This window comes from Sitophilus oryzae, unplaced genomic scaffold, assembly GCF_002938485.1.
Source record: "Sitophilus oryzae breed Bouriz unplaced genomic scaffold, Soryzae_2.0 scaffold_246_pilon_pilon, whole genome shotgun sequence".
Taxonomy (NCBI): Eukaryota; Metazoa; Arthropoda; class Insecta; order Coleoptera; family Curculionidae; genus Sitophilus; species Sitophilus oryzae.
The window spans coordinates 126,685-145,738 of NW_022146803.1; the positions used below are offsets into that span (position 1 = coordinate 126,685).

The window sequence follows — 19,054 nt, forward strand, 5'->3', positions numbered from 1 at the left end:
ATTTGTTTAAACGATTTTTTATAATTTACATTAAACAAATTAAAACTCGAAAAACTAATATCGCTACATACACTTTAAGTTATTTTAGCAAATGTTCAAAAAATCCAGGCTTTAGAAAAAAAAACATAGAACACAATCTCAATAAGGATGTGATTATCTACAACTTTTATGTGAAAACTTTTTGTCTAAAATAGATTATAATGGAACTGGGAGCATTTTTAAAATAGCACAAAAAATTGTTTTTTTCGAAATATCTAGTAAGCCATAAACTTTTTCAAAAATCCGAAAGGTGCATATATGTTTGTCCTCACAAAATTGCACTTCCTCCCTCATTTGACCGACTCTCTAGCTCCAGTAGTTTCCGAGATACTGCGAGAACATCGTAGAAAACTCACCCTGTAGATAATAGTATCAATTATATTTGGGCGAATGTTTTCAATAACTTTTATTGATTTCTCTATAGCTTATATCTGGTCTCTTAGAAAAGTACTCTCGTATTATTCTATACAGCACACGACCTACCTCCTCTTTAACTTCTTGAACGTGTACATGGTACCCCAATATAATACCGTTCCTATCCCTGATTTGAGGAGGTTTCCAGTTCACCTTAATAGTGGTAGAGTTAATAGGAGTAACTTTAACATCTTGCGGGTTTCCGGGCACTGTTAGGATACAAAAAAATATTAGCCATTCGTACTCGGACTTAAAAAATTATTTAAAATCGTTTTAACATGCGAGCACATCACACGTTTTTGACTTTTTTGATCTTTTTCGTTTTCGTCTTTCCGTTATATAACATCCTTCGGACATTTGAATACCAACAACACAGAAAAAAAGGGACTTAATATATAATTTACCTCGTCCAAATTGAGATAGTAGCAAAAAAATGGTATATTTCTGGGGGTATATAAAATATATATATATATACGAAAAAATACAAGAAATTAAAAAACAATCCTTGTCTGCTATAGCTTTCTCCAAAAAAAAAACTTCAAAACACTTCTCAAAAAAAGACAGCGGCATCAAAAACAAAAGCACAAAAATTCAATCTACGTTAAGTTTACGTCACTAAGGTCACTACTAGCACACAACAGTAAAAAAATACTCACTCCTCCTTACTGTCGGACCGAGATTAGCAAAAAAAGTCAAGAAAAATACAAAATAGTGAGTGTCACAACGCTATCTCTAGTTTAAACACATAAAAAATGTCAAAAATCGTCTTTGCATAGTCTTCGTACATCGTCTGATCTGTCAAAACAGCAAGTGAACAGTCTAGTGTCTTGAAACTATTGTAAAAAAGACTATTTTGTAATTTAGTAAAAAGCAACTGTGAAAAAAGAACTGTCTATAGTATTAAAATAGTATTTTTTAGTGTTGTTCAGAAGAATATTAAAAAGAGTTGGCCACAAAATTATAAAAAATTTCCATGGAGTTATCATGAATATTAAAAATTGATTTTATCAATTTTCTAAAAATATTGATCTGATTTTTTCATTCCTATCACAAAATATTAAAAAAGGAACCATTGAAGTATAAATTGCTGTACAGGATGTCCCATTTTTGTGTACCTTATAAAGTTTCTTGTTTATGAGTAGAGATACAAAGATGGTTTTCACATAACTGGGCTATTTTTTATGAAACTAAAGGTCCTTTTTACATATTTTTCCTTGCTCTGTTAGTTCCTCATATACAAATGAAAGCTTCAAAATGACAGCTTCCAGCGAAAAACTGTTTACGTCAATGGATTCTACGTAGAAAACTCTAAGGAATTCAGTTTTCATCTTTTCGATAAGTTATAAAATAACCAAGATACGAATGGGGTCGAAAAATGCAACATTTCCAAATTCGCCCTGTATCTCAGAAACCAAGAGAACTAAAACAAATTTATGTGTAGTACCTTTAGTTTAATAAAAAAAAGTAGCAAAACCGCATCTTGGTGTCTCCTCATAAACGTCCCTGTAAAACGCACGAAACTGAAATACCCTGTACAATTCTATGAATATAGTAAAAAGCTTCCATGTTTTTATAACGATGATGCTATAACGAAAACTATTGTAAAGTTGTTTTAAACAAATATCTAATATGTTGACTTGTTGTCTCAACCAAATCGAACCATGTATGAGAGACTGGCGTTACTTCATTTTTCTCCGCTACAAAAATGCTTGGAGGTTTTCAAAATTCGTTACTTCTTGTTTTTTACTCGCACACATGTAATGATCTCAAAAAATATCAAAAATAAATATGAGGGTAAGGAATTAGATAAGGTAACAAAATAAAAAGATGGAGAGACGACATTTTGAAATAAATTTGTTCATACTTACAAAATATTAAATTCACCAAATCTACAAAAATACACCAAAACGTTTACTTAAACTCTTATACCTGTAGTATATCAGTCGGTTGATATGATTAAAATTTATCTAAAAATAAACGAAAACCTTTTATTATTTTCTGATGATGCTGGTCAGCAAAAAATGCATCATCAGCATCATCATTTTCAGCTTATTCAACAATTTCCAATTATGGTGTATTCTCCCTCATATATTTAGATACTCTCTTTGTAGTTGGGTCCATTGTTGTCTATTGTTGGCTATACAGGCCCAAGTTATCCCTGCTAATTCCCTAATATCATGGTCCCATCTCAGGTTTGGTCTTCTTCTAGGTCTCTTAATTCCTCGTGGGTAATATTTTGTAATTTTTGTGGTCCATCTGTCGTCCGTCCTTCTTGCCAGGTGTCCTGCCCATTGCCACTTGAGGGATTTGATTCTGTAGATGACATCTATTACCTGGATCTTATGTGGTATCCATTCTCTTTGCGGTCTTTCTTGGTTATTCCTAGCATATTTCGTTTCATTTAGCGTTGTAGGACCTACTTTATCGCTGGCCGTATTTACTTCGTTGATTTGTGCATGTACTTCTTCAGGACTATGCCATCAGCGAATCTATGATGTTCTCCATCTTTTTTTAATCCTTTGCTGGTCCAGTCCAGTTAACGGAAGATTTCTTTTAGTATTGCTGTAAACAGCTTTGAGGATATCGCGTCTTCCTGTCGTACTCCTTTGTCAGTTAGGAACTCTGGGGTTGTGTTATATATCATTACTCTTGCTTTGGCTTCTTTGTATATATTTGCGAGAGTTTCTATATAAAATCTGCCAATTAGTGCTTCTATTATATATCTTCTATATCGAGTCGAAAGCCTTCTCAAAGTCTATAAAGGCTAATGGCTAGTGGAAGTTCGTATTCTTTTGTTTGGCTGATAGTTTCTCTTAGTATACGCATGTGATCAATCGTGCTGAAGCCTTCTAAAACCTGCTTGTTCTCGTAGTTGTGCAGCGTCTAGCGTGTTTTGTATTCTGTTGTTTATTATTTTTGTGAATATCGTGAATGTGATTGGTAGTAGGCTTAATGGTCTACAGTTTCTGATGTTTTTTTTGCTGCCTTTCTTATGAATTAGAATTACGTTGGCGCTATTCCATTTTTGCGTTGTATGTTTTCTCGTTAGATAGCTGATGTATATATTTGCTGGGATTTTTTCACACCGGGCAGCGCGGCGTACTGAAGTATTTCAGCTGTTATTCCGTCGTTCCCTGCTGCTTTTTCATTTTTCATATCTTGAAGCGCCTTTTCTCCTTCTCCTACGAGAACTTCTGAGGCGCCGTCTTGTGGCAGAGGCGGTCTTTCTTCATGTATGTTTTCTGGAGCTTTATATAGGTCGTTGTAGAATTTTGTTACCAGAGTTATTTCGTTTTTGTCTGTTATTCTGATGTTTGTTGTGTTAATGCGATTAGCTGCTTCTTTCCGGTCATGAGGGATTTCTTAGCGTTCTTACAGGTTTTTCTGTGTTCGATTGCAGTTTGTACAAGTTTTTTATTGCAGTTCTTGATGTCTTTTGCAATCTTCTTTCTCATTAAAAAAGGCAGAAAAAAGACTCAAAGTCTCGGTTCTGTGGTCTTTTTTCTGCCTTTTTTAATTTGAACCAGGTCTCTTTGAGAAAAATGGATGCCTTTTTTAAATTTCTTTCTCATTGTCTTAAAAAGAGTGCATATAAAGTTTAAATTTGAGTTTTGGTGTTTGGTGTTGATTTAAAGGTTACGACTTTAGTATTAGCAAAATCATGAGATTTAAGGAAATGTTTGATAAGTAACTAGTAGAAATTTGAATGCAAAGTATTAAAGCAATTAAAAATATAGTTACAGAATTAAAGTTAATAGATTGTCGTTTCTCCGACTTTACTATTCTGCGGAAAGGTTATAAGTAAAAAACGGGAGATAAAAAGGGTTCTGTATAAAAAATCATGTGTGAAAAATTGTGATGTTCGTCTTGAGTGGATCACTTGCACAGTATTAGTAGTAGTAGTTGAATTGGGCACCAAAAATAGCCGATGCGGCCCAACCGTATCACCGCATGCACGCCGATCACTAAGCAAAAAAAAATCATTTGTTAGTAAGTACCACGCTGTCAGTACCAGGTTTAAAATGGTGGTGGTATATTGGTATTCAAATGCTTCAAAACAAGCTGTTAGTGCTCAGAGTAGAGGCACTTAGATATCTCTTCTTATTATGTACAATTTTCTACTTCTATCTAATAATAACAAAAATTCCTTAACAAAAGGAAATAGTCCTTTTTATCTTGGAGGTTCTCAATTATCTCTCATTCTTAATGTAATTATTATATTACTCGTCGAAATTCTAGCAAATAACTGGATAATATAATGTAGAAATAATTAACAGTCTCTATGACCTCTACAGTTCATAATGTCCACATCATATGGTATTGTTTATTTATTGACTTAGGTGAAATTTTACTTTGGCGGTACTTTTTTCTTTGACAAAAAAAATATCTTGCTTCTCTTGGGTATCTGTTAACATTTAAAGTAATAAATGACTAAAAATGGGTGTGTTGACCGAATTTTGAATAATTTTATTTGAAAAAGTTGTTTCTTAATTTTACATTACATTTTACAATTACACAAGTGCAATAACAGCAGTTTTTCGTGATAGAAGCAAAAATAACTGATGGTGCCTGGTTTGTCAGTGAAATATTTGTCTAGTGGTCATAGACTAAATTAAATGTAAAAAATGCCTATACGCCTATGTGGTGGATTCAACTCTCCAAAAAATCCTTTATGGGTATTTCGCCACTGCACTGCAAGAAAATACTGCTTGTCAGAAGTTATGTTAACAATTATACAGATTTGCCTATCAAACAAAAAAATGCTTAACGTTTCGGAAAGTTTATCTCTTTCCGTCGTCGGAAGCAAAAAAAAATACAAAGAATAAAGAAAAAAACTATTTAAAATATTTAAATTCAACTATTCGAGAACACTTTACTTTTTTAAAACAGATACGTCTACAAGAAACCGTTGACGTTCTGTTAAAATGACATTATATCAAGTTAAACTTCAAAATTAACAATTACTACCTGCTAACAATTACTTAATAAGGTAAAACCAAAAAGCCCCAAACTTTCTGTATAATTATTTTTAAATTTTACGTATGTTATGTTCTTTAAAATCAATGAATAAAGAACAAGAAACAAAAAATGTAATATACCAAATACCATGTGAATGCGATAAATTTTACATTGGTGAAACATCTAGACCCTTAAACGTTAGAATTAATGAACATAAAGATTATTTAAGAAAATAAGATTTTCACAAATCTAAGATTTGTCAGCATTCATGGGACACAGGGCACAGAATAAATTTTAATAACGCTAAAATTAAAATGAAAGAAGCGATAGCCTCTAAAAGAAAAATAAAAGAGGCTTTTCTAATAATTCAATCTAATAAAAATAAATATGCGTAAAATCTAAAAATAATCATACAGAAAGTTTGGGGATTTTTGGTTTTACCTTATTAAGTAATTATTATTATCAGTAAGTGGTAATTGTTAATTTTGAAGTTTAACTTGATATAATGTAATTTTAACAGAACGTCAACGGTTTCTTGTAGACGTATCTGTTTAAAAAAAGTAAAGTGTTCTCGAATAGTTGAATTTAAATATTTTAAATAGTTTTTTTTCTTTATTCTTTGTATTTTTTTGCTTCCGACGACGGAAAGAGATAAACTTCCGAAACGTTAAGCATTTTTTTCTTTGTTAGGCCAATTTGTATAACTGTAAACATAACTTCTGACAATCAGTATCTTCTTGCAGTGTAGTGGCGAAATACCCATAAAGGATTTTTTTGCAGAGACTAAATTAAATGGTTTGAATACATTAATAAATTTTAATGAAAAGTTATTTTCTTGTAAAAAAATTAACTTGCAAACTATGAATTACTCTCCAATTTATCGAGTTGATGTCATTCTTATATATTTTTTCTCTAATTACTCAACTTAAATTCTTTTTAAAAATAAGCTTCGCTATTATAGTAGTAAGTTAGTTAAATAATTTTTTTAAATACTGTCATTGCAATTTGATCAGAAACCGTAGAAGAGCAATGTATAAAGAAACAATTGTATAAATAGCCTATAAAAATTGATTGATTGATGACATTTAGTATACTGCAAATAAATTTGAAGGTTGTCCAAAAGTGAGTTTCATGATGTCATCTCAATAGATGGTAAAGAATTTAGTTAGAAATAGCAAATAATATTTCATTTCGTTTTCTAGAAATTGGTATATGTAAAGTTAAAACAGAAATTTTCAATTTCATTTTTCCAAACAAGGTCTTTAAAAATTAGCCAATAAACAGTTTTTAGCCACTTATTACTTCAAATGTTAAATCTGACAGATACCTGCGAACAACAGGTTAATTTTTTATATATTTTTTATTCAGTTCATTGGAATCAAATTTCATCCAAGGCAATAAATAAAAAAATCTGTAGATTAACTGAAGAATAAAAGAAGCATGGAGAGAAATCGGGTGAAATTTCATTATGGTTGACTCTAGAATACAGCTACAACTAAAAAAAGGAGCTTCAGCTTATTTGATGCTACCAGTCATTACGTACGACTGTGACACTTAGACCTTGAAACAGGAAAACTACAAGTGGTCTTTTAGTGGTTCCTTTTGCAATAAACAAAAGGGGACCAAGATGACAAAGTAAAAAGTCAAACGGTACCGAATATCTACCTAGGTAGGAGAAAAATACTGACGCAAGGTAAATTATAAAAATTACAAACTGGTACAACCTCAAAGGCACATTTTATAACAATGCAAGAAGGGACGACATTACCTCCAACATAATAGAAACCTGGAAAGTCTCCTGAATTTTAATTAAACAAAATAACTTAGTTGAAAAGAAAAATATACAACTAGTAAAATATTGTAAACAGGATCGTTAAATATGATTAGTTTGAAAAAAAATATTGCATAAAAAACTTAATAAAGAATACAATACATTTTTTCATTAACTTAATTGATATTCACTTACCTTTAATAAGTATTTTTATCTTGGTATTTTGTGGTAATTATATAACATCATTTTAATATTTATATATAAATTTTAATGTTAATTTAATAGATAAATAATATATCCATTTAATTTGCTGTAATATAAAACTTTCGACGAATAATATAGATTTACTCTTACTAACTTATAAACTAATGAAATAGAGACAGTATCTATATTTACTAATTAAATATTATGTATAAAAACATTAAAAATATTAATACTGGCCCTAATTGATATGTTACAAGTATTAAAAAATATATAAGAAAATGTGTCTCACAGATACGAAAATTGTGAAAAAGAAATTAAATTAAATTTTATTCTATTACCATTCTTTAAAACCATTATATTAATTGAAATATAAATGAATTTCTAATTCTGTACTTTACTTGCCTTATAGAATCTAAATTATATTTCCATTATTTAGTAGTGACTCTAGTAATAAGTACCTTCATCACTACCTCATTTTAATTTTAGATAAGACATATTTATCTAGAATCAAAAAAAATCATTGTCATTTTTCAATCTCCTTATTCTGAATCAGTTATTATTTTTTTATAATAATTATTATAAATTTAAATCTAGTTGTATCCTCACTTATATTTTCCTTTGAAAGCACTGTCTTATCTATCTTATATTTTTGGTGTTTTTATTTTTAAGAGTTTAATCTTAGTTTATAAATATATATAGGAGGATAAACGCTAATTTCATAAACTTTTAGTATGGCCGCAAAGAAATATAATTAAGTCTTCAATCATCAATTACATCCACAGTCATACACAACTTTGGTGCAAGTGTGAGTTACACATAAGTTAGTGAAAATTAGGTGCCAATTTGGTGCGCATGTCTCCTACTGCAGTGAAGTGCCTAGCAAAAGGTTGATGGGAAAGAAAGGATGTCATGGAAAAAGTTAAGTTATTTCAAATGATATTAGTATTATTCTGAATCATTCTGAAATAACTTGTTCAGTTTTAAAAGCAGTTTCAAATGTAAATTAAAACTTTTTCCACATTTGTTTTGTTTATTATGGTAGGGAAAAGATATATAAAGTAAAAAATGGTTGTCATGCAAGGATCGACTCTTTTTTGACTAAATTACCAAAAAATTGTGCTGTAAAACAAAAATTTAACGCAAAACGGAAAAAACTAAACAGGTGCCGATCGTGACTCAAAAAATTGTGCCATTGCATTACAACTCGGTGCGAGTGTGTGAAAAATAGTGAAAAAAGCAATCAATACATGTGAACTTGAGTAGCTAAAAACAATCATAAAAATTAAATACAGAAAAAAAAACGAAAATATATGCACAGTAATTATAAAAGATAAATTTTTCCGAGTTAACAAAAAAACTGAATTAAAAACATTCACATAACGACAAAAAACGTGTAGTCTATCGACTTTGAAAAAACCTCTTCCGTGTTCCTGCAAACGCTTTTGTAGACAGAAAATTCTTGCAAAAAAACAACGTAATATATTCAAAAAATATCGAGGCAAAACGCCTCGCACAAAAATCGTAGCCAGGGCTGCAAAAATTAGCTGTAAAAAATCGTTAAAAATTCGTCAAAAATATTCAGCCAGCTATAAAAATCCTTCCTTGGCGGGCTGCAATGGTTAGAAAAAAGTAACGTCACTTTAGTTCACATATCTCTAGGGATATGTCAAAAATAACTCTATATCTACGAATGTTGCTAACAAAATTATCGATTTCTCACACACTCTAATAACGTTAATATTAGCTAAATTGCTGTAGACACAAAAATGGAGATTTCTTGACTATTCAAATTTAATTTTTAATTTTTCTTTAGTAAAAAATATTGTAATTATCATGTTTTGTTTATTAATTTCTTAGAAGTACACAATATTTAAGTTATTTGCACTACCTATTCTTGATCGGTAACAATGGTAAAACGTATATGAAAATGCCTCTCATATATAAAAATATTATGAGCTGAATTACATCTAGGTTTCAATCTCACTTATATCAATTATTGAGATCGGACCAAATCACCTCTCTTTATCACCACTACAAACCATTCAAGGTGAATAAAATGAATCAAGGAATGTGGATAGATACAACATTCCTCCTTCAAAGAGCGCTGACGCCTCAGCAAGGTGCAAAGACTTGCTTGTCTGAGCAATAAAATCAACGCCCACTGCATCAATGGAGGCGCTTCTCTACCTTCCGCCTCTTCACATAGTGATCCAGGCGGAGGCAAGAATGGGACTCTATCGACAACAAAGTGTCTTGTCTCTGGGAAATAGGACAGAAATAGGACACTCAAAGATGGGAAATTCTATCGGGGGACCTCTACTCCAAATGAGATCGGACGAAATGACCCCTCTTTATCACTACCACAAACCATTCGAGGTGAACAAAATGGATCGAGGAATGTGGACAGATATAACATTCTTTCATGATGGACTAACCTGGTATACAGACGGGTCAAAGACCGTTGAAGGAACAGGAGCTGGAGTATTTGGGGAAAGACCAAGGGTAAGTTTATCCTTTTTCTTGGGTAAACACTCAACCGAATTCCAGACAGAAATCTTCGCCATTCTACAATGTGCGAGAGAAAATAGAAGAGCTTATTCAGTAAGCTCATCAATATAATAATATATATAGATAATTATCATAAATTAGATAAGCTCATCAATATATGCTCAGTCAGGCGGCACTTGGGACGCTTATGAGCCTAAAGGTATCGTCGAGACTCGTAGGGAATGCCTAGGTGAACTGGGAGCTCTGGCACGAAGGAACAGAATTAAATTATTCTGGATGCCGGGTCACAGCAGCATCCAAGGTAACGAAAAAGCCGATGAGCTAGCTAGGCAAGGATCATCGGCATAATGTCTTGGTCCAGAGCCAGTACTGCGAATACCCAAATATATGGCCCGTAGTGCACTAAAACTCTGGATCAGGGAAAAGCAGAATGTCCACTGGAGAAACAGACAGGGGCACAGGCACAGCAATGCTTTTATCCAAGGACCTAGCTCTAAAAACGCAAAAGAACTGCTAATGCTCAGCAGGAATAAATTGCGGATTACAACAGGCCTCTTGACAGGACACATGGCTGTTAAGTGATACCTGAACAAGTTCAACCTGTATCAAGGAAGTCTTTGCTGCAGACTCTACGGATAAAGATCCTGAAACAGCACATAATATGTCACTGCGAGGGTCTAGATCGCAAGCTAGAGACTTTTTTGGGAAAGCAAAGCTGAAATCGGAAGAACTATGGTCGCATCCTATACAGGAATAGGAGAGAGGGTGCAGACATAGAGAGGGGAGAAATACAATAGACCTTACAGGTCGCAGTGTTTCCGGCACAGGACGACCTCTTAGCATCGGGGATAAATATCAATTATTCTCTTTCTCATTGTCAGTATACCGTGCTGGCAACTCTTACTTTTGGGTCGGTATTTACATGTGTGGAAGTAAATCGCATAGAGATCTTATTAAGCCGGAGTGAGAGAAATGCGACGGTGTACTGTCGCGGCTTTGCCACATTTCTCCGGTACTCCTTTCCCTATCAAGGAAAGTAAAATCACGATCGCAAACCACTTATTTTTAAAATACTTTTTTTTCGAAAAGATAATTAGATAAAATCATTAGATATTTTTCTGGGCATATGAAATGGAATTGTAATAATATCGTTAGGGTGTCCATTTTTTTATAACAAGAAAACGTCAGTAATCGCGATAATTTAAAAACTCAACTTTTTAACACATAACACGCGATAACTCACTTTAGATATTTGAAGCTTTTTTTTATTTTGAAGTTCGTATCTTCTACAAGATGTGTAAATAAGAAAAATTCGATAGGCTTGTTTTTTTCCATTCAAAAATTTAAAAAAAACCGACCAAAAATTTACTTTTAGTGCATAGCAATTTTCAGCAATCGTGTAACTTTTTTATTTGCAAAGATTTTGACATACTGTCTGCGAAGAAAATATAGCATAAATATTAAGAAAGTTTTTGAAAAACACAATCAATTATTTCTAATGGATTTCGAGATATCGATTTTTGAATTCAGAGCTCTATAGCTGTATATGAATTCAGATCTAATAGCGCGACCACTGTCGAACATCAATTCCACTTATTTTTACCAAAAGTACTTAAAAAGGGAAAATTACAACGATTCGTTAATAAATAAACAAATAAAGTATCACGAGACGTAATTAAATCGTGAAGCTGAACGCATGATGTACCTACACTCCCTAGAATTTTAAGTACTGATTGGGTGATAGGTCATAGATTGGGTCGACTGGTCGACTGCGACGAATCTGCTATATCCCTTTCCACGTCTCTTAGCAATGTGAACAGGTTATTTCATACGTTTGGCAACGTTTTTACTGTTCTCTCTTTGTTCGGTACATTATAAGCGCATTATACTCTTCTTCCATACGGAAATCTCGATCCAAAACTAACCTTTGCCAGCCCTTAGTATAAAGTGCATAAAATATATTTAAATACATAAAGTAAAAACTAAAAGCTACTACGTATGCTAACTCGCATTATGATAAATACGGTTATAATAATTCTAGTTTCGAATAAATGCACGACGATGATTTATTCGGCATTTAAAACTTTGCGAGTGGAAAATCATTTCCACGGCAACTATTCAAACTTTATGAATAAATAGTGCATAACGTAACCGCTCTAAGTTATTGTAATACTATGAATATTTATGTAGACATTAATCAGAAATAGGTTTATAATCCAATAAAGCGAACACTCCTCCATTTCCATAGTTGTGTACTATCAGTCAAGAAACATTGTTTTTGGAATTTGACTTTTACTCTTATATTTTTTTTCTTTAGATAACTACAGATAAGAGTGTACAGAAATTAATAATTTTGTTAACTTAAAAATAAATAAAAATAAAATAATACTAAGAGGAAAAATGAAACGATATTCGAAATAAGAAAATAACTATAATTAATAAAATTAAAAAACAAATAAAAAAGGAATTAAAGTAAGGGTTAAGGATAAATTAGAAGAGCTTACGTTCCCTTAATGTAAGCTGGTTATTGGGGGAAAGAATATATTGATTTAAGATTTTGATTCGTTTATTTTTTTTTTCAAAAATTAAGGTAACACCAAGATATTTTGGATGATAGTACGTATTAGCATAAATTCATTTTCTAAATATTCAAAAACCGTTCATTATACATTCCATAATATTTTAATTAATTTAGCCAAACGTGAAACTTAATTTTATCAAAGGAACTTAAAAGATGAAACTTGTTAATTTAATAATAGTATATTTCATTTTTAACTAGTTAATCATTTATAGTTTTATTACTTTTATTGATTAAATATTGAGAATAACAAATAAGAATCAAATTTCAAATTTTTACTGACCATTATTTTTTATTCAATGGTACTATCCACTGAATGGAAAAATCTAGGAAAGGAACAAATATATTTTTTTATTATTTTTGTTTGGCTTTCCTCTTTGCAGATCTTGACATATTTAAATTTTTATCACATGAAGTACACGAGATGTGCTTCTTTGCATTTATTTTTGTCAGTAATAATTTATTTTAATTAATTTTATTTATGTAAAGTATACAAATCTGGAAAAAGATTGTGCCAGAACTTGAATTACAGTGATATTGTGAAACATACGAAGGGAAAAAACTGTTTTAAAATTGTTTGAAATATGATTAAAACTATGTTTTCAACATGTTTGGTGTTTTTTTTTAAATGAAAAATTAAGAAAAGTATTTCTTTCAAGTATTAAATTTAAAATAAACCTCTGTTACAAAAGTTATAAAAAAACAAAGTAATCATCTCAACCTAATATTCTTTAGAAAAAAAAATCGCTCAACTCATTATCATAGAAAAAAATACCTAACACTCATAACAGAACTAATAAAAACAGTTATTTTTTTTTTCTCTAAAAATCGAAATAAGTTTTGTCACCTTATCTTTACCTACTACTTAATTTTGAATGGCATTTATACTATATAGTTTAAAACAGAGTTTAAAATATGTAACATAATCCTGACTCTGGAGTTAAAATCTTGTTTAGAACAATAAAAACTGTTTTAAAGCCCAAAAACACATGCTTAATTTTTTAAAAAACTAAAAAACTTTTATTAACCCTGATATTCGACAAGCATACAATCAATCCTGCTATTATTAAAAAGTGGGACGGATCATCTTCTAAAATGATGGATCCCACATTTTTCTAACTGTTGTCTGACTGTACACTGACTGGTACCATAAGTCGATACCTGAAAATTTTCATGTAATTATAAAATACAATATACTTTGTTCTAGTTGTTCGATTTTGATGGTTTTTTAAGAAATTTGTAGCTAAATTATTTGACCTTTTAGCCATTTTTTTTTGAATTTTTAAGTTTAGAACATCCTGTAGAATAATTTAAAAAGTACGAAGTTTAAGCTACTTTATCATTAAGGTGAAAAAAATAGAGATATTGCAGGATATGAGTTGTTATTGTTTAAGTATTGTGATCAACGTCAGTGAAAAGTCACATTTTATTATTATTTGTTGACAGAATAACTGCCAACAAACATTAACATGACTTTTCTATAAAAAAACTTAAAAAAACTATAGCAAAGGACCAATAGCAAAGCCATACTTTTAATGCTAAAATTGTCATTAATCGTCACTTTTTTCTTCAAAAGCAAATATCTTCAACAAAGAAAACATTGAGAAGATTCATAGTTATTTTTTTATATAGACGATACAATGGTATTTTATCGTCGACCAAAAAGATTTAATTTGAATTAATTTCGGAAGACGATAATGCAATTTAAAAATACAATAAAACAATATTTTTTTCCATAGCGAGTTACGTTTTAAAAAATATTCAGAAATTATTATTTGAAGGAATTTAGTACGAGTAGAAAAAATATTGTTCTGGGTTGGCGTTGGTTTCTATGTAATTGGACAAATAAATAAAGCTGTCTCTTTAGTTGTCAGTTTTGAGTCAATATTTTTTAATTCCCTTTCGTGTCGATTGCTGATTGAATAGGAGCCAGAAATGGCTCAAAACGAAATAAGTAAATTACCAACAGATATTCAGGCTGAGGCGACAAACGCCATATCCAAACTACTTCCATTTAAATCCCGAATAACTTATGAAAAGGAATACAAATTTTTTTAAAAATGGAAGCAATTAAAAAACGTGCGAGAAGAAATAAAGTTTTTAACCTATCCTCGCTGTTAAAGTATCATTTAATCTACCCTTGCGGTTAAAGTACTATTTTATCTACTATTTTTGATAGATATAAGGCAATTTTAACAGTTGCTATGGAAAAAAAACAAAATATGGAGAAAAGATACACCTTGATGTTAAGTGGATTATATATTATTTTTTATTGTTAAATCATTATTTCGTCAAAATAACAACATTTTATTTTCCCTCGTATAATAAACAGATAAAGAATTTAATTTTTAATTCAAAAAGAGGGTAAAAAGTCAAATAATTGAGCTACAAATTACCAAAATCGGCCCACTAGAAAAATATTTTAAAAAAATTATTGTCCATTTTTCGTGCTGGTCAGTGTTTATATTGAAATGTGTTAAAACTATGATAAATCTTGGTGTTACCTTAAAACCTTTATTTTTTCTTATCTTATCTCGAATACGTCTTTAGAAAAACCACAACACATACCGAATCCGGTATACATCAACCTCGACAAGAGTAAAAACTGTTACTAATTCATTTATTTTTAGTTTTGGAAACGTACCATCTTCGTGCGTTTGAACTGTGAAAGGATATGAAGCTGGCCCATCGCCCACCGACGTGCCTGCCAGCACCCATATTCGGTACGTCGTCCATCGTTTTAGTTCGTCGAGCAAGAAATTGGTGGTGGCGTTCAGTTTGGTAATCGTGGCCTCGCTGTCCGATCTATCCGCCTCCACGAAATACAGCTTGTAGTACACGATATTGCCGTTGCTGCGGTTAACTGGCGGGGGATCCCACCACACCCTGATCGCTGTGGGACTCACGGCTTCGCCTTGCACGTTGCTAGGTGGCGCGCCGGGCACTACGAGCGGCCAATAGGTTAACTAGGAGTCGGAGGGTTCAACTCGGGAGGCGCGCGCATTCTTGTGTGAAGAGGCGCGCGAGTTGAACCGCTCGGTGTGTTTTGTGTTTAGGGGAGTGTTTGTGTAGGTGTGAGAGGTGAAAGGAAGAGTGTGGGTTACAAAATTTGATTCCTAAGTTTTTGTGTGTTTAATTAACCTCACTTTTCTATACCGTTTGTTGCCTACGTTGTCGCGTGGTCTTAAAACCCCAATAAAAAATTCCATTAAATAACTGTTATAACTATATTTATAACACAGAGACAAGATGATCATGTCAGTGTCAAAGACAGAGACGGTGAGATAATCGAATGTCTGTGATATGGTACCAATAAAAACGAAGCAAATTTACGTATCCACGTATGTTATAAGATCCAAAGATTTAACAAAGGATTAGTTTTGTGTGAATCCCCTTTTTATCTCTTTAACTTATTATTTACTAAATTTAAAAGAATTAATACGTCAATACAATTATACTAAATTCTAGGATATTTTCTGTACTTGCATTTAAATAAAAAAATGTAAAGATTCTTATACAAAACATATCCTCAAACGTTACTGTTTAATTATATATTTATTTGAGACTTAAAACAAACTCAGTTAAATTTATAAAAAAAAGTTTCTGTAAATTTCCAAAGACAGAGACAAAATCTTGAAGTTTAATTTAATTATGTTATTTATTACGATCTTTTGAGAAAAACTCTTTAAAATTTGAGAGAACTTGAAATTAACTCTTTTTTGTTAATATCTAATAAAATTTTATTTTATTTTTGAAAAAAATTAAACAAAATTATATTAGAAGGAAACCCCTAAAAATGTTTTTGAGAGAGAAAAATTAAAATAAATTAATAAAGAATCTAAAAATAACATAATAATAAAAAAAGAAGAAGTACAACTCTAATACTAATTAATAAAATATAAAAGATTAATGCAAAAAATATACAGAATATTACATATTACAGAAAATTAATCACACTTCAATTTGAAGCGTAATGTACCATATTATAAATTAAAATTTGTATTAAATTATTGAAAAAAAAACTTAGGAATCAATTTTTGTTGTTGTAATAAAAAAATATATAAAATTAAATTAAAACTAATAAATGTGTTCCTAAACTAAATAATTGTGCCTATAATTTGTCCAATTTAAAATTTGTGTATACTTATATGTAAATTGTTTAAATTGTTGAAGTTAATACGAATATGTTATACACATGTGAAATTATTAGCATCTGCTCGGTGAAAACAAAACTATTAGTAGCAATAAGTTCGGAATGAGCTGAAATCAAAAACTATGGTTTTATTCTGTCAGCAATGATTTAAACAAACAAATTACCTAGTCTCCGACTTTATATGTCTGTAAATATTCGTTATTAGACAAAAGAACAAAAAGTATTAGATAAAAATGAAATTAAGACAAAACAAAAAAGTTAAACAATAAAAAAAAAACAAAAAAAATAATGTGCTTTGGAGCACTGAATAGTTCTCACATAGCCAGTACTGGTGCGGTGCTGATTCAACTTAATAAATCCACTGACTAGACTTACTGCATGCTTAAAAAAATGCAATATATAGCACACCCACACACGCGCAAACGCTCTAAGACTAACTTTAGAGATAAATAAAGAAAATATTACGATAAGTATAAATTACACCCTAAAATTTGTCTGAATTAAAAAATATTATATTGCAGAGAAATGTCTGTAACATTAAATTCATTTCGTTTCAGTATTATTTTTTAGTTAAATCTTACAAAAAAACATGCCTAATATTCACCACAACGCATGATCTTAAATAAGTATTGCTAAAATCAAGATTTCAGCATCTTGATTGTTGAAATTTGAGCTATCTTTTAATAAAAGTCAGTATTTGATCAAAGATTTGAATAATTTTATAAAAACAGAAATAAATATTTTTTTGTCTCACTGTCCCAATCGGTAACTTTATACAGATCGAATACATTAACTTTCCTTAACACATAACTCAAATTTCAACTTTCAATTATGCTGGGAGCATGATTTATCCAACACTTGTCTTAAAGATTTTGTTTTTCTATATAACTATTACATATGCTTAATTTTTTTCATCTTGAAAACTATTAGAGATAGACATGGAGAGGAATACTAGAAAAATGATGTAAAATGAAAGATGATTTCCAAAAATTTAGTAATATACAGGATGTTCCATTTAAAATATAAAAAATACTATTACTTTTCAAATGAAGAGGCAACACTGTAACTTTGAAAATAATATACGCCCAAGAAACAGGTTAATTTGTACAAAGAATCTAAAATAAAAAGATATCCTGTATATGGTACATACATGATTATATACTGGGTGAGTCTTAAATAAGTGCAAATATTTCCAAGGCTGGTAGATCTCGATAAAAGAAACATATTTTCTCTTTATCGTTTTTTCAAATAATCCAAAATAACCGAGTTACTGTACTTTGAAAAATTCTAAAAAAATGATTTTTTGCTGAAATTTTGAGATCCACTGAATTTTTTCTGGGTTTTCTGTTTAGTAAATTTAGTTTAATACGTAGAGTGCCACATTGTCGAGGAATTAATTTTTTTAAAACTAAAAAAAAATTTAAAAAAACTTCAAAAAATTCCAAATTTTCAAAAATTTATATTCGCAAAAAAATCATTATCATGTTTCTGAGGTCGAAATATACTACCCCTGAAAATATTTGCACTTATTTACGACTCACCCTGTAGGTATATACAATATAATATATACCATTATAGAGGGTGTTTCAAAAAATATGTGCCATTTCTCGTGGGAAGATTCCTCACGTAAAAATAAGATTTATTTTTCATATCAACATAGGTCCTATTCTACTTTGTTTCGTAGCTACAGGGTGTTAAAATCTTAATAATCTGTCGATTTATTATCTTCTAATAATACTTTCAAGTACTTTTAGTGATTCGAATGAAATTTTCAGGGTAAAAATTATTAGAATTGCTACACATATTTTAATGCTAAAAAAGTGTCGATAAATTCTTCAGGGACGTGCATATGGGTTATCACTGGAATATTTAAAAAAAAATCATGTGCGCCACTGACTTTTTTTCTTTTAATATCAAAATCGTGTAGGCCGTTTAATGTCAATTAAAAGTTATTTCTTGATATTTTGTCGAATTCGGCCTCCTTGATAAAATAAACGAAATTATATTAATCAAAATTAATAAAATTAAAATAAAATTAAAAAATTGTATATTTTACCTAATTTATTATTAAATATTATTACTATTAGTTATTATTACTATTAGTCCAATCTACAGCAATTTCAAGTAAAAAAATAATAGTATTTCAGATAATTACAAAAAAACTAATTTTAAAAACTTTAACATCCTATAACTCTAAAACTATGTTTTTCCATACTCATGTTTATATAAACTTTTTTTAATATTCTTTGATGATGAATCAATGAGTACTTATAGTACGAGAGCTAACAACGTCGGAAAAACAAGTACTTTAAGACGTCTGGTTCTTTGATATATCTTTTACTATGCTCTCTAGAACAGCATGCGGCCCGTCTGGCTGCCGGTAAACGTTGTGTAACCTACTGCGCATTGAAAGAAGATCCTATATTTT

The 19,054-nt window shown here is 30.5% G+C and overlaps 1 protein-coding gene across 5 annotated transcripts in view; it reads right to left on the reverse strand.

Annotated features, from left to right (window-relative positions):
• Positions 1 to 19,054, reverse strand: part of LOC115884406 (tyrosine-protein phosphatase Lar) — a 693,925-nt gene that overhangs the window by 24,083 nt on the left and 650,788 nt on the right. For 3 of the 5 annotated variants that reach the window (XM_030902964.1, XM_030902963.1, XM_030902966.1), the window contains 2 exons: positions 15,118 to 15,417; positions 523 to 662 (listed from right to left, as the gene is read on the reverse strand). In XM_030902964.1, coding sequence (XP_030758824.1) covers positions 523 to 662; positions 15,118 to 15,417 — 440 coding nt within the window. The remainder of the gene's footprint in view (positions 1 to 522; positions 663 to 15,117; positions 15,418 to 19,054) is intronic. The other 2 variants (XM_030902968.1, XM_030902967.1) reach the window with 1 other exon arrangement.